Source organism: Actinia tenebrosa, unplaced genomic scaffold (genome assembly GCF_029948245.1).
Source record: "Actinia tenebrosa isolate PJP-AT-01 unplaced genomic scaffold, QUT_ActTen_1.0 PGA_scaffold4__44_contigs__length_22323623, whole genome shotgun sequence".
NCBI classification, from domain to species: Eukaryota; Metazoa; Cnidaria; class Anthozoa; order Actiniaria; family Actiniidae; genus Actinia; species Actinia tenebrosa.
This window is the reverse complement of record NW_028292581.1, coordinates 2041793-2055585: the sequence shown is the minus strand read 5'-3', so window position 1 is coordinate 2055585 and position 13793 is coordinate 2041793. Positions and strand designations below refer to the sequence as shown.

Below are 13793 nucleotides of genomic sequence, written 5' to 3'. Positions count from 1 at the left end.
CCTCGTATCTTGAAGCCAATGAAGCTGTATGGACTGTTATTGGCTGTCGCTTTCCTCCCACATGAAGTCAAAGACAAATCAGAGTTGAGTCAAAGTTTATTTATTTGTGACATCAGTAAACAGTTGTTACAACATCAAACCAAATTATATGTATGATAATTATCATCCTAAAAATGAAATGCAATGAACAAAAAGTTGTTTTTACTTTACAATTTTCTCATTTCTATCCTCCCTTAACGAGACGCTTCATATTCTAGAGTAAATGGATAGCTGACAATATTCTGAGAACTAAAACTAAGAGGTAAAAAAACCTTTAACAAAATTTAATTAACGTAGATGAAAAAGATAACGAGTTTCACTCGGAAATTAGAATAAGAACTTGTCCACTCTAAACACTGCAATTAATGCCTTGATTTGAGCATTGAGTTAACAGCCACTAAACTCCTAACAGTGGAAAAATGCAAGATTTCAATTTCAATGGAAATTGAAATTTTGCATGAGAAAGGAAAAAAAATAATGCACAGAAGTGATGCATATTCAGTTTATCAGGAGAATTAAAAAATAAACTAACTCATTAAATTTAGAATTTTTTAATGTTTAATTGGCAGTGAGTAATTGCCGAAGAGGTTCAAACTAGTGTCTATGACATTATTTTAGCTGGGCAGTTATAACATACATTAGTTGTTTTTATTAGCTTTCGCTGTATCTTAAAAGTCCTTTTTATCTCCCTTGTATGTTGCAGGGGTTCATAGACTGAGGATTAATGACATAACAAACAAGTGTGTAGCACTTGGGGATCCCTTAATAAGTTTCCTAGAGTATTATCCTAAGGGAATTAATATACTATTCACTCATCTTACTGGCTGTGGCGGTAGTGAAGATACACTAGTCTCACACACAGAACAAAACCTAACGCAACTCGTCTTACTCGTAAGAATACATTCCTTACGATGCTTAAATTAATCCATTTTTACTGCTGTTTACTTCTTCTCCTCTACATTCTTGCTTCTCCTCTTAAAAAACCCACTTCCCTTTTTGTCTTTCTTGTCAGGAGTTGAGGGTTTGGTTGGTGTGGTTGGTGCCTTAGAACATTCTTGTACATGTTTAATCCAGAAGTTGAGATCATCCTAACGAGAAAAACCATGACCATCAAAATTGGAAAGTTTTCTTTACAGAAAAGAACAAATTTTGAATGAGAAACTTAATTCAGAAAAAGTCCACAATGAATAAGAAGGAAACTTGAACACAATGTAAAAAGTTTGGAACTACATAGTGTACTCAGTGACATTCCTGAGGCCAGAACTCTGACGTAGGACTTGAGTCTGAAAACTTTCAGTATAGTTGCACTAAAACTTTTTAAGATGGTGTTTAAGTTTCCTTTTTATTCACTTGTTGTATTCAACAAAACCCCTAACTAGTAACCACTAGCACTTGTCATTATCACCAGAAATGAGCTTAAGTTTTACCTCGTCTTTAGCTTGAAACAAGAATTCTTGACCAGTACTTATTCTGCAATAGAAAACAAAATGGATATTAGCAACACAAATGAAGGTACACATTCTCACAAGAATCAGTTATTGATGGATGGTTTGAAATTTCTAAATACACCAAATTTGTTCCAGATTTCCACAAGTGCATACTCTTGCACACTGTCTTCTCATGGATTGTTATCAGGGTTCGTGCAGATCCTTTAAAAGCCCTTGAATTTAGGATACAAATTCAAGGGCATTTGAAAAGCTCTTGAAAACATAAAATCATTGAAAATTCCTAGAATACTCGTTAAAAAGTCATTGATTTTTTCTTGGGAATTCAGAATCCTGTGTTCTCGAACAAACTTTGTACACACCTGAATCGGAAGACATGTTTTCTCTTGGTATAATCTGTAGCTACTTCACAGACACAGTTAAGGGTTGATAATGGGTGAGCTGCAGGGTGCTCCTGTGTAACAAAAACAAGGTCAATACTCAATAATGTCTCTTTACACAAGGCTGTAAAACGCAAATAAAGACTTGAAAATAAGATAGGTCAAATTCTGGACACGATGATTAATAGCTTGTTGACTTACATGACTGGCACTCTTCTGGTCCTTGAAGAATCGTAATTCGTAGTCTTTGAGGATGACGTAGTATTGTTTCCATTGCCTAAGACAAGAAGAATAGTATCAACAAATGTACTGTCAAATAGCCAAGGTGACACAACACAGTTGCAACTTAGCACTGATAAAATTGTGGGCCTCCATGTTTAATTAATTAATATGCAACCACTTGCAGATATTTTAAAGCAAAGGCAGCATCTTTTACTCTAATATTTTGGGACCCTGAGTCATGGTCTGAAAAGCTTGAACCCATGACCTTGCACACAATAGTCCAGTGCCAAACCACATGAGCTTCATTCCTGAATAAGATGACCATGTACAATGGAGGTTCCATTGCAAACTAAGGGACACAAGTTTAACAATCCTTTGCCGCTGCACACGGAATTCACTGCTCAGCCAATGCAAATGCTTGGACATTGCCATACTGTGTGCTCTGCCCCTGCCCCCCTCCCCCTCTGAGGTCCCTGGCTCTATACAGCTCTAGTTTTCCAAAATTCTGATTGGACTAACAGAATCAATGAACCGCAATCAACTATGTGTCAGTATCGTTCCGTGACCGTACAGTGTTATGTAGTTCATAATTTTTTCTCTCCAAAAAAACGGAATCTCATTAAGACTGTCCTTGCACAATTACCTGATGGCTGCTTTTCTGTTTGGACCATCCATGGTTGGTTTACGGTGAAGATATCCCTCATACTTAGCATCTGTCTCGTGCTCCTCTGTACACAACAAAACCATATATCTTATCGATCGGTACTACAAGAAATTTTGCAATCACTATATTGTTTAAATCATTTTATGCGTTATCTTTACACTAACGTAGTCTATACTAGTTTAAGAGCACGGTCATGCCTAGGTCACAGCACTGACTAGGTATGTCAGGCCAATCCCATTGAGCCAGAAAAAAATCAAAAAGGCACACATACGTCACTGAGTTTTTCTTAGTCATGAAAACTACTCTATACTTATTAGTTGCATGATTATGGTCACAGTGACTAGCTGCTTTTACATCGTTTTTAATGTCAGGCGAAGAAATATTCGACAATGTTCTTCATGTAAACTCCTAAAAACGGTAAAAAACCGTGCTTCTAAAGAAAGGTGGGAAGTGTTCGTAATAGTTAATGTCTTAGAAGCATGTACATACCCTGTCGTTCCTCCGCTGTTGGTTCTTGTGTAACGGACTAAAATAAAAAAAGACAGTCATTAATTTGGGAAGAGAGAGAAACACTCAAACGATCAATTTGTATTGAAGGAATATAAAACGCGCGCGCATTACATCTCAAATTTTCATTAAATTATTAGATGTATTTTTTCCGTAAGCTAATTTTCTCGGGGGGAAAAATCCGAGTTCCGGCTCCAGGCGAGATGTATATATTTTTCTTACCGCTTCAGCAGTTGCAGCAGCAGACGGAGTTATAGGTTCATCTTTTCCTTCTTCACGTCCTTGTTCTCTCCTTCTCTCTTCTTCCTCCCTCTGTCTTCTTTCCTCCTCTTCTTGTTTCAGCTGTCGCAGTTCTTCTTCCTGTCGTTGTTTTGCTTCGCGTTCCTCTCGTTCGCGTTCTTCTTTGATTCTCTGTTCTTTTTCCATTTGTCTGCGACGTGCTTCACGAAGTTCGAACTAAATCAACGGAAAAACTCGTTCGTTAAAGACATGGAAAATGAAAAAACTAAGAAATTCATTTTATCTATTCTAATAAAGCCTTTATAAATTTCTGTTCTTGAGGTAAGCTGCACTGTCGACATGGTTTTCCGAACTAGGCCCTGGCTAAACGAGGAAACATGTTTACCACGCGCATGTTTCCTCGATGTTTCCCAGTTTAGCCACATGCGAAACATTGCTGCATGCAACAAATTTTGCTTCCAAGACGCAAAAAAGTTTTTGCTGTGCGGCAGAAACATTTCATGTTTCCAAGACGCATGGAAACATTGTTTCCCGATGTTTCCTGACAGTTTTGCCACCTTAGGAAACATTTAGGGAAAGATGTTTCTGGAAACATGTTTCCTCGTTTAGCCATGGCCTAACCCTAACTGTCCTTTTAACGTTTATGTAATGCAATGGTGTCGAATCCCGCTCAAATTCAATAATTTTCCCAAAAATATGGCGTGCGGTACAAGCAGTCTTGTTAAGATTATCTCTTTCGTTTGACACAGCCACGAAAAACTACAGTACGATGCATACCATATATAAAATATGGCGTGCGGTACAAGCAGTCTTGTTAAGATTATCTCTTTCGTTTGACACAGCCACGAAAAACTACAGTACGATGCATACCATATATAAAATATGGCGTGCGGTACAAGAAGTCTTGTTAAGATTATCTCTTTCGTTTGAAACAGCCACGAAAAACTACAGTACGATGCATACCATATATCCTTGAAAAACTTTGTAAGAATTCCACGAATTTGCACAAATTATTAGTTCAGTAGACCGTAGACCTACAAAACTTTGCGCTAACTCGTACAATTGTTATAGTTTAGTAAGTTAGTATTCTTATAACCCGTTTTGATTCCGCCCTTTCATCGTTTTTAGGTTTGAACTTCTGCAGTTAAAAAATGCGATTTCGGAGTAATTTTTATCAAGCTTCTCGTCAGCGATAGCCAGCTTGACGGAGCTAAGTCTTTAGTAAAAGAGTCTGTGTTCTTACTGTTGTCAGTCTTTCAAGTGCTGCGAATCTGTCTTCTTGTACAGTGAGTAGCTTCTCTAGATTAGAGTGTTTCTCCAAGAGTTTTTCCACCTCTGCAATATCGACCTATAAATGAACCACAAAATGTAAGTAAAATAATTTCTATGCTGAAAAAAATGACAAATTTCAAGGCTGCAATTTTGCTTTATGACTGGAGAGAACAAAAATTCGCTAGATTCTGCCCAAAGTGAATGGTAGAAAAGAACAATGGATAAATGAAATATCGTTTTACTTACACCAAGATTCTCGTTTTTGAGGTATGATTCTTGTGATATCAACCAGCCTTCTGCTAAATGAGCATCGCGAGCGAACTGCATGACCTCGAGAACTGGAAACGAGAAAAAATGAAACCAAACATTAGAACGAAATCTGAGGGAAAGCTTTCTTGGTAGTGGTCTGGGTTTGGAGAAAATGAGGAAAAATGAGGTCACAAAATCTTTGACCCCGTCCTTTTCATGCTAGGGCTGAATTTTTTGGTGTCGCATTGGGGAGAAAACCGTCTCTAGAACCAGGGTCGGATCACCCTGCCTTTTATTCACATGGGAGTTCCTCTCCTTGGTTAAGCCAAGGAAAGACCCTTCAAATCTGAGCAGCATTAGTAGAAAACTTTTAAATCACCAAACTTGCTCAAATTCTGGCTCGATAATTTTTTTCCGTTCAAAACTCGGATTAAAATAGATGTGCACTTCCGGTTACGACGGCTTTCCGAGGGGAATAGCGCGAAGGAAACAAGAAGGCGAGCGATCTGTCGAAAGCCATTGTAACTGGAAGTGCACTATTTGAATCCGAGCGAACGGGGAAGAATTGACTAGCGATACTTGGAGCAAGTCAATTGAATCATTGAATAGGGCAATTCCTTTATTCCTTTTTTGTCAATACCAGCAGTTGCAGCCCGAACACGAGGATTAAAATGAACAAAAACATACTCAATCCAAGGTGCTCCCATCTCTTGTCCCATTCAAGAAGCATCTCGTCACGATGTCTGTTCAACATGTTGATTTTCTCACGAATCTGTTCAAGATAAACAAGACAAAAAGTAAGCATATAACAGTAAATATTCTTCTTGGAATAGCCTATCCTCAGCTGTTTTAAACAGACGGGGTATTTTTATTGTTTCAAAGCGAAAGTGCTGCTGGTTTTCATGGCTGCCATATTGGATTATTTAAAAAAAAATCTATGGTTACTTTTGGCAATGCCAACCAAAATGGCCTACACATTTTTCATTGTTATATAATTCGTTTGGGATTAACTGTTAACCAAGAATTAATTCTTTCGCAAGAATTTTGTGACAAGAGGAGAAATGTTGAAGACAGGAATGGAAAGTTTTGCAAGTGTTCACCTCGTTAGAAGCATAGTGGTTCTTGGCCAGAAGTTCCTCTCCCATCTTGATGACACCAACGAAGCTTTCTTCTCGTCCATCGATTTCTCCCTTGCGTCCCTGGTGTTGGTCCATGAGTACTTCTACTCCAGACACGTCCCTTGTTGATTCGAAGTAAAAAAACATTAGCTGGGCGTAAATAGAAGATTCTTTAGATCCGACCTGTGTTATAGAGTGAAGTCACTAAACCCGTGAAATAGATATTGTGCCTAGTTGACTATTACACGTTGACTAGTATTTTTATTCCAAAGGTTAAATGCCTTCACTCTAGTATAATTGGAGCAAAATCCCGACACGAAAATAACAGCAATAGAATTGTCGTCGTTATTAACATCACCACTACCACTTCCACGACAACTTCATTGACGTAAAGGAACAACGCCAATAAGATCACAAACAAATATATCTTCACCAAAACAACCAAAGCAAGGAATTGTCAGAGGCAATAAAGACAACAAGTTCTACATCTTACTTGGCTTTTTCGTAGGTGAGAATATGTTTCAACATATCATTCATCCACAACATCTGGTCCTGTACAGCCATCAAGAAGCGATACCAATCATCTGCATCGTGAAGCTTCTCCATCCTACGACGGATGCAGAGATGAAGGTTCTTCCATGCTTGTACCACCTCGTCTTCTGCATCCTGGATACTCTTGGCCTTGCCCCCGGCATATGATCCCAACAGGCGACTAGCCTCTTCCTGGACAGCAGACACCTACCAACAAGCAAAACGAAGAGTTTTCAACATTTTAAATACAAATAGGCCACGTTTGAGATATTAAAATTCTAGCACTTTTCAAGATATCGAACGTAGCCCATTATACCTCGTTGCCAATGGGTGCAAGGTCTGCCTCGAAGTTCTGGAGGTTTCTTTTCAATCGACGCACGCTGCTTTGATCGCGTCCAAGATCTTCAGTCAGGAGGTTCTGCTTGGTGTAAATCACTGCCAACACTTCTTTGCAGTCGTGGAAGTACTTGTGAAGCTCACGAGCAGCTTCTAGCATCTGAATGAATCGACAAAAAAATATGAATTCAAGTTAGAATTTCTCGAAGGTAAAACTAGCAATTGAATTTGAGGAAGTCACTGTCGAGATGTCAAGAAATTGTGCCATATTCGTTCGGGGGGGGGGGGGGGGGGGGGGGGGGAGTCGTTTGTGTATGGGCCTCTTTTGCGGTCGAAGCAAGGTGGGAAAGAAAGTAATCAAGATTGACGAAGATCTATTTTATATTCTTGGAACCTTGAGGTGGATAGTCGTGTTATCCTACCTTTGTTCTGGTTTCGATCAGTTCCAGTAGATCTGCCCATGACTCGTTTATTCCATCTTTCCATTCAGCAATAGTAGCGGCATCGGAGTGTCCTGTGCCAATCAGCTGGTCGCACACAGCATTTGTCTTGGCTACTCGCTCGGTCCCAACATTAGTGGTGTCATGTGCAAAGTCACGGAACTTTTCTATCAAAAGCTGAAGGAAAAAATCGCAAAGTTTAGTTGAACGCACTGGTAAGTAATTTATAAATCACAAAAGTGAAAACCTTAGGAATATTTTAAAGGTTAAATGCCGGTTAGATTCAGAAATATTTCCGCAGTGTAACATATAAATTAAATCGTTCCTTTTGGTGCATTTAGAGTTGTTACATGAACATTTTTCGAATCTGAAGTTCCTTCAGCTAGCCGTTAAACTATTTTAGTACAGAGAATAAGAGAAAAATATCAAATGCCCTTGGCATTTTAGTACACATGAAAAATCACTACGTCTTTACAGTGCTTGAAGTTATTCACGCGATTCACTCAAAAAGAAAATAAAGAGTATCGCAAAGGTGATCGTTTACCTCGCACTGAGCAAGATCCTGGCCAACGTCCTGTGATTTGGCGATCACTTCCTTATCAGCTATCCACAGTTCAAGGTCATCTACTTCACGATTAAGTTGGTATAGCTTGAGCGTTTCGTCAAGTTTGCCGCGTCTCTCTTCGCCCAAGTCCTTCAGACCTGCGTAGAGCTTTTCTACTTGAGCTTGACGAATCTTGATTGTCTCACTATAAATAAGTAAAATAGAAAGAAGTCAATCATCTTTCTTTCGTCTTCAGATTCCCGCAAACTCTTTTATTTTCAGTTGTTCTTTTGTATTGAGAAAGAGTTGGAAGTTTATCACAAGCTCTTTAACTGTAAGCTGTTGAGGTATACACCTCTTATCTTTATTCCCCTTTGCGTCTTTACTAACCTCTCTGGATGATTGCTTTCAATCAAGTTGTCAGCCTGGTTGCGGAGGTCATCCACTGTTTCAGCATAATCAGCAATGGCAGCTTCCAAGGTTTCGTGTCTCTTCAACATCTCACTGGCACTGGCTTCGTCTTTTCCTCGCTCGTCTCCTATCATGTTCAGTTCCTGTTCGCTCATCCATGCTTCAGCTTCGGCAGCATCATAGTAGTACTGTGTGTAAATGTTAATGTATGTTAGTAACTGTAGTCAACCACGGAAGATGTTCGCTGTGAATACCCAGCGTTGGAGTGACTGGGTCAACCAACGAACATTGTGTCTACTGATCAAACACAGAGTACGCGCTCTCAACAAGCGTAAATCAAAGAACTCGAAAACAGAAGAACTAGAACAAGTGTGTCAACCACGGAAGATGTGCGCTTTGAATACCCGGTGTTAGAGTGAGCCACGAACATGGTGTTTACTGCGTCGAACACATAGACTGCAGGCGCTCTCTTGACAAATGCATCACGTCATAGTAAAAAAAAAGCTGGTCTAACCTGCTTAGCCTGTAACGACAAGTCAAGCTGAGCCTTGTAGGCATCAGACTGTGCCTTCAATTCATCCCATCTCTGCTGCAAGGCTTCCTTGCGTCTCAGGATATCATCAGACTGAGGATGATCACCATCAACCAAATCGTCTCCCTGGTTGCAGATGCGGTCTTTGTGAGCTTGGTGGATGTCGATCTCTGCGCACAGTGTTTGGTGCTTTTTCTGGAGTTTCTGGACCTCAAACAAGTTGTTGCCGTAGTTGGTTGACTGGAGCATTGGTTCTTTCTCTTCGATCCAGGACTAAATACAAAATAAACTGTTAGAAAACGTTTTTTTCATCTTTCCACGGTGTATAATTTACCATTTTATCATTACTGCTTCTTTTTTTAGAAAGGTAACATCATCTCCGGCAATCCCTTCTAATTCACGCCCAAGGAATTTAACTATATATTTGGAGTTGAAAAGAAAAATACCTTTTCATCATCAACATCTCTGTCAAATTGGAAGAATTGCATGGCAAGATCAAGTTCCACAGCCTTTTCTGCCATTGGAGCCTCTAGTGCTTCATATCTGAAGACACAAGACACGACAGCGTTAGTAACTACTTCTGATTAGAAATCCCATTAAGACTGTAACCACTACTTACTTCTCTTCTAGAATTACTTTGGTTTCTTGTACAGCTTTGGGGTCAAAGTGTCCAGCATCAACCATATCGGCTGCCTGCGAATCCAGCTCCTGAAGACGTGCTTTCTTGGCTGCGATTTGTTTTTCCATCATCTGAAAGTGAGTATATAAGTTATAGTTGGTACTTTTTCTTAGATATAGTAATTGCGACCCTGCCAAAAAGCTATTATGTCACTTTTGGAAGACTTTGATCTTTGAATGCCAGGCCGTTTTTGTTTGTTTTTTTTCTTCATATTTTTTCCATAGCAAAGCTACTTCAAGATTCACTCTAAGACTTAACATAAGGCGATTACCTTGTGTTTTTGGTAGAGCCTGGTAGCTGTAGTCAAATCAGTTGCCTTCTCTTGGGTGATGATAGTTGTTTCCAGTTCCTTCACCCATTCTCCCATCGTCTGCACACCTTGGTTAAGCTCCTCTTGCTTGACAGCTTCTTCCAGCTTGTTGCCCTTGTTTTTCGACACCTCAGCCAGTTCAAGCCATTTTTGGTTCAGTTTTTCCAGTCGTTCGTCAATCTCTGGCTTGCTTTCTGGTTTCTCTTGGGCTATTTCGAGTCCAGACTACGAACGTAAAATACCACAACGGTGAGACTTGTTTACAGCAAATCTGAAGGTTGTGTATTGTTATGTACCACGAATGAGTCATTGAAAAGAGGTGAGAGGGTGACACGTGACAGTAAGAACTGATTAACCTGTGTGCCCACTATTTTTAACGTATATGAACGAGATGGGCCCGCCATTTTACGTGGTCATCCAAGCCACGGCTAAGGTCTAACCATTTGCAGACATTTTAAAGACAAAAGCAGTTCCTTCTACTCAGATATTTGAAGACCCTGAGTGTTGGTCCGACCGAGTCTTGAACCGACGACTTAACGGACAATAATCCTTTGCCCAACCAACTAAACTAACTGGAAGGCGGATTTTTTTACTTAGTCAAATATTTATCTCTCTTAAGCCAGCTTCTCTCGTCTTCTACAGCTCCCAATACCTTGAAAGCTTACCTCACTGATTTGATCAAGGCGTTCTTTATTGGCCATCAGTTCGGCTTCAAATGCCTTATGCTTCATGACTTTACCGCCAATATTACTGAGCTCCCTGTATGTCTCTTCAGATGCTACTTGGTGTTTCTCCTTCAACCAATCATACATCTGTTGAAGTAGGAGAAAAATGTCAAGTGACGAAACATTATTAGTGGTTTGATAGAAATAGAGAATTTTTCGTACGAGTGGGAAATGATAAGGCAAATTCGTAGCCGTACTTCATAAACGTTCCGTATTTTTACTGCAGCTGTAACAAGGCGTTGTGTTTGGATGAATTAATGGAGGACAATGGGATGCCTTTTCGGTATTACAGCAAGTCAGTATCCTTTGCTTCCCACTTATACGAAAACTTCTTTTGTTTTGTCTTTCTGTCGTTTATTTTTTCAAAATATTGTCAACTGTCTCACATCGGATGATGCTATCTTACCAATTCAATTTTTGAAGACATTTCTTATAACAATGAATAAAAAAGAAACAAAAAGAATGAATGAAAAGTGAACAACATACGTCCTCAGCATCTTGGATGAACTGCTGTAGAGCCAAAGCATCCCTCAGCCTTTGCAGAGCAGCCTCCATCTTCTGTCGATTAGCATTACGCCTGTCATGTAGACTCTGAGCTTTTTCAGTGATCTTGTCCTGAGCGTAGTGTCCCTCGTTGGCCAGGCGCTGTGCAAACTGGATCATCTGGTTGATCTTCTCATCTTGGGCATCCATTTTCTTGGTGAATTCTTCATGCTTTTTGATTAGCTCTTGTACAGCTTCTACTGTAGCCTGCACACAAACAAAAAATTGATCTTGACATTCATCCCAGCAAATGGATTGGTAAATTCACAGTTCCAACTCAGATAATAGCGAACCAATCCCCGTTGCAGCATTTTTCCCAGTGGAATTAAGACCTTGTCCCACAAACAACTATACAGTATCTGCTTTAAAAGAGTACTACAAGGATTAAGAGGCAATATTTATTTATTTTTCTCAGGAAGTGAAACAATTGAAGCAATTTATGATTTATTTTACGCAATGCGGCAGTGTTTTAAATTCTGACATTCTAGCTAATTTGTTGAGCTTGTGGGACATAACAACGGTAACTAAGGGGAGTTGGAACTATGAATACAAGCTAGGGATCTCAGTACTTGTATTAGAAAATTCTATTTTTTACGATGCATAACAAAAGCAAAGAATTTATAGTTTAAGGATAAAAATACGTACCCCAACTTCTTCTTTGGAAAGGAAAAGTTCCTGTTGACCAAGAAGGGCTTCACATTGCTTGGCATCACGGATAAATAGCTATAGAAAGAGAAGACATGCATTAGCATCACACAATTATACAGACCAATGAAATATTACAAACCCTGCATTCTGAATGGAAAACTAAACCAAGGAAAGGGATTTTCCTTGTTTTTTGGGAAGATTTTCAAAACATTTTGTAGCAAAGGATAAACTAATATTGTGTGTTGTCAAGCTTCTTAAATTTTCCAAGAGTTGTAAGACATTATCCCGAAAGCATCAAGAAACGAAATTTCTTAAATTAAATTCCCACAAACTAATTTTCAACTAAAGGTTTCAGTCGTACCTGATGGTTAAGTGCTTCGATAAGCTGTCTCTTTCTCTTGTCCCACAGAACAAGCAGGTCTTTCCAGCTACCTTCCAGTTGTTCGAGCTGCTCCTTGAGTGACTGTTGTTGTAAATCAGTGTCATCTTGTACCCATTTAGGTCCTTCTTCCATCAGCTTGTGGAAGTCTGGTTCATGAGCATCAACGTCATCCTGAAGGAAAGATACTTTAGTGAGAAAACAGTTGCAATACGTTTGTAAGTAATGAAAGCAGGAAGAAGAGAAATTAAGGAAAGATTGGTTCGTGAACATCAGGGTCATCATAAAGGAAAGGTACTTTATTGAGAAAACAGTTGCAATACGCTTGTTAGAAACGAAAGTATTAAAAAAGTGTAATCGGAAGAAACGAAATTTAGGAATAAGAAGAATCATGTGAAAAGAATATAATAAAAAAAAGAAAAAAAATAGGAGAAAAGAAACGAAAAGAAGAGATACGAAAGGAGGGGAAGAAAAGAAAAGACAGTATCACCAAGTCTAGCATCGACGTACCTTGATATCCTCGTGCTCTTTCAACATTCTCTCAGCTTCAGTCAGACTAAGAGGGATTTCTTCAGATGCAACTTCATTGTGGACATGCTTCAGCCTGAGCAAAAATACAGATTTACAAGCATGTAACAAAACGACAAGCCTAGCTTAATAACGTAGAAATGTCACTAGTTGAATGCTTACCAGACTTGGAAGTCATCAAGGTCCTTGACAAATCTCTGTAATTCACCAGATTCGGCCAGAGCTTCATCACGTTGCTTAACCTGGTCAAAGAAAACAAACTTGAACATTAGAAACTGCTATCAAATATAACTAGCAATAGACTTGTAAAGCTGCAGTGACATTTTGTTAGAACATCTGACATCAGGGGGAATGTCTAGTCAACAATACATTGATGATACAGTAGTAAGACTTAGTAAGACTGCAAGGTCTAAAGTACGATGTAAAGAAAACGTTTCAATTTGCACATATTTTGAAAGACGTTTACAAATGAATGTAAGAAACTTTGACAAATATCCATATGGCTAATTGGAGTCGTGGGTTTTATGTAAGAAACTTCAAGTTTACTAATATAAGTATCGCAGGTTTGACTGTAAACTCTCCTTCAGGTGAAACTACAGTAAAAACCTGTACAAAAGAACCCGTGGATTAAGAGCTGAAATTTAGGCACCCAAAATGATAAGAACCACTCCAGCCTGAGAAATAAGACATGTACGAAGCGTGTTCAAGGGGCATTGGAAAGATTGTTTATTCTGAACAAAAGACTCTCCAGGGTCAATAGCTTACTTATTAAAAAACAATGAAATTAAAGACACCTTATCAGGAACAATTGTTTTTGGCTTGTAAATAAGGACCTGTTAGGAACCTACTCAGCATGATTTGGGAAAATAGTGGTTCTTTTGTGCGCGTTTGTACTGAATTTCACTACCTTAAGAAACATGTTTTGAGTTAATAACGAATCATAATTACATTTGTTTTGAGTTCAGTCCAGGCAGAATTGACCACATTCATTTTCTCACGGACGATTCGTTCCTCTGGTTCCTGTAAAACAATATAACAAACAAGCCATTAT

General features: G+C 39.0%; 1 protein-coding gene across 2 annotated transcripts in view; it reads right to left on the bottom strand.

The window, feature by feature from the left end:
• Nucleotides 1-84: 84 nt before the first annotated feature.
• The window catches only part of LOC116290061 (spectrin beta chain, non-erythrocytic 1), a 32048-nt gene continuing 18339 nt past the window's right edge, over nucleotides 85-13793 (bottom strand). For both annotated transcript variants that reach the window (XM_031697043.2, XM_031697045.2), the window contains exons 28-54: nucleotides 13691-13762; nucleotides 12905-12984; nucleotides 12725-12818; nucleotides 12197-12388; nucleotides 11833-11910; nucleotides 11131-11394; nucleotides 10585-10731; nucleotides 9881-10144; nucleotides 9550-9680; nucleotides 9377-9473; nucleotides 8913-9203; nucleotides 8378-8586; nucleotides 7988-8192; nucleotides 7426-7620; nucleotides 6984-7163; nucleotides 6630-6874; nucleotides 6119-6257; nucleotides 5706-5790; nucleotides 5016-5107; nucleotides 4741-4845; nucleotides 3480-3713; nucleotides 3240-3276; nucleotides 2730-2814; nucleotides 2066-2141; nucleotides 1847-1938; nucleotides 1467-1509; nucleotides 85-1127 (exon numbers count right to left, since the gene is read on the bottom strand). In XM_031697043.2, the coding sequence (XP_031552903.1) occupies nucleotides 981-1127; nucleotides 1467-1509; nucleotides 1847-1938; nucleotides 2066-2141; nucleotides 2730-2814; nucleotides 3240-3276; nucleotides 3480-3713; nucleotides 4741-4845; nucleotides 5016-5107; nucleotides 5706-5790; nucleotides 6119-6257; nucleotides 6630-6874; nucleotides 6984-7163; nucleotides 7426-7620; nucleotides 7988-8192; nucleotides 8378-8586; nucleotides 8913-9203; nucleotides 9377-9473; nucleotides 9550-9680; nucleotides 9881-10144; nucleotides 10585-10731; nucleotides 11131-11394; nucleotides 11833-11910; nucleotides 12197-12388; nucleotides 12725-12818; nucleotides 12905-12984; nucleotides 13691-13762 (3879 nt within the window). In that variant the 3' untranslated portion in view covers nucleotides 85-980. The remainder of the gene's footprint in view (nucleotides 1128-1466; nucleotides 1510-1846; nucleotides 1939-2065; nucleotides 2142-2729; nucleotides 2815-3239; nucleotides 3277-3479; nucleotides 3714-4740; nucleotides 4846-5015; nucleotides 5108-5705; nucleotides 5791-6118; nucleotides 6258-6629; nucleotides 6875-6983; nucleotides 7164-7425; nucleotides 7621-7987; nucleotides 8193-8377; nucleotides 8587-8912; nucleotides 9204-9376; nucleotides 9474-9549; nucleotides 9681-9880; nucleotides 10145-10584; nucleotides 10732-11130; nucleotides 11395-11832; nucleotides 11911-12196; nucleotides 12389-12724; nucleotides 12819-12904; nucleotides 12985-13690; nucleotides 13763-13793) is intronic.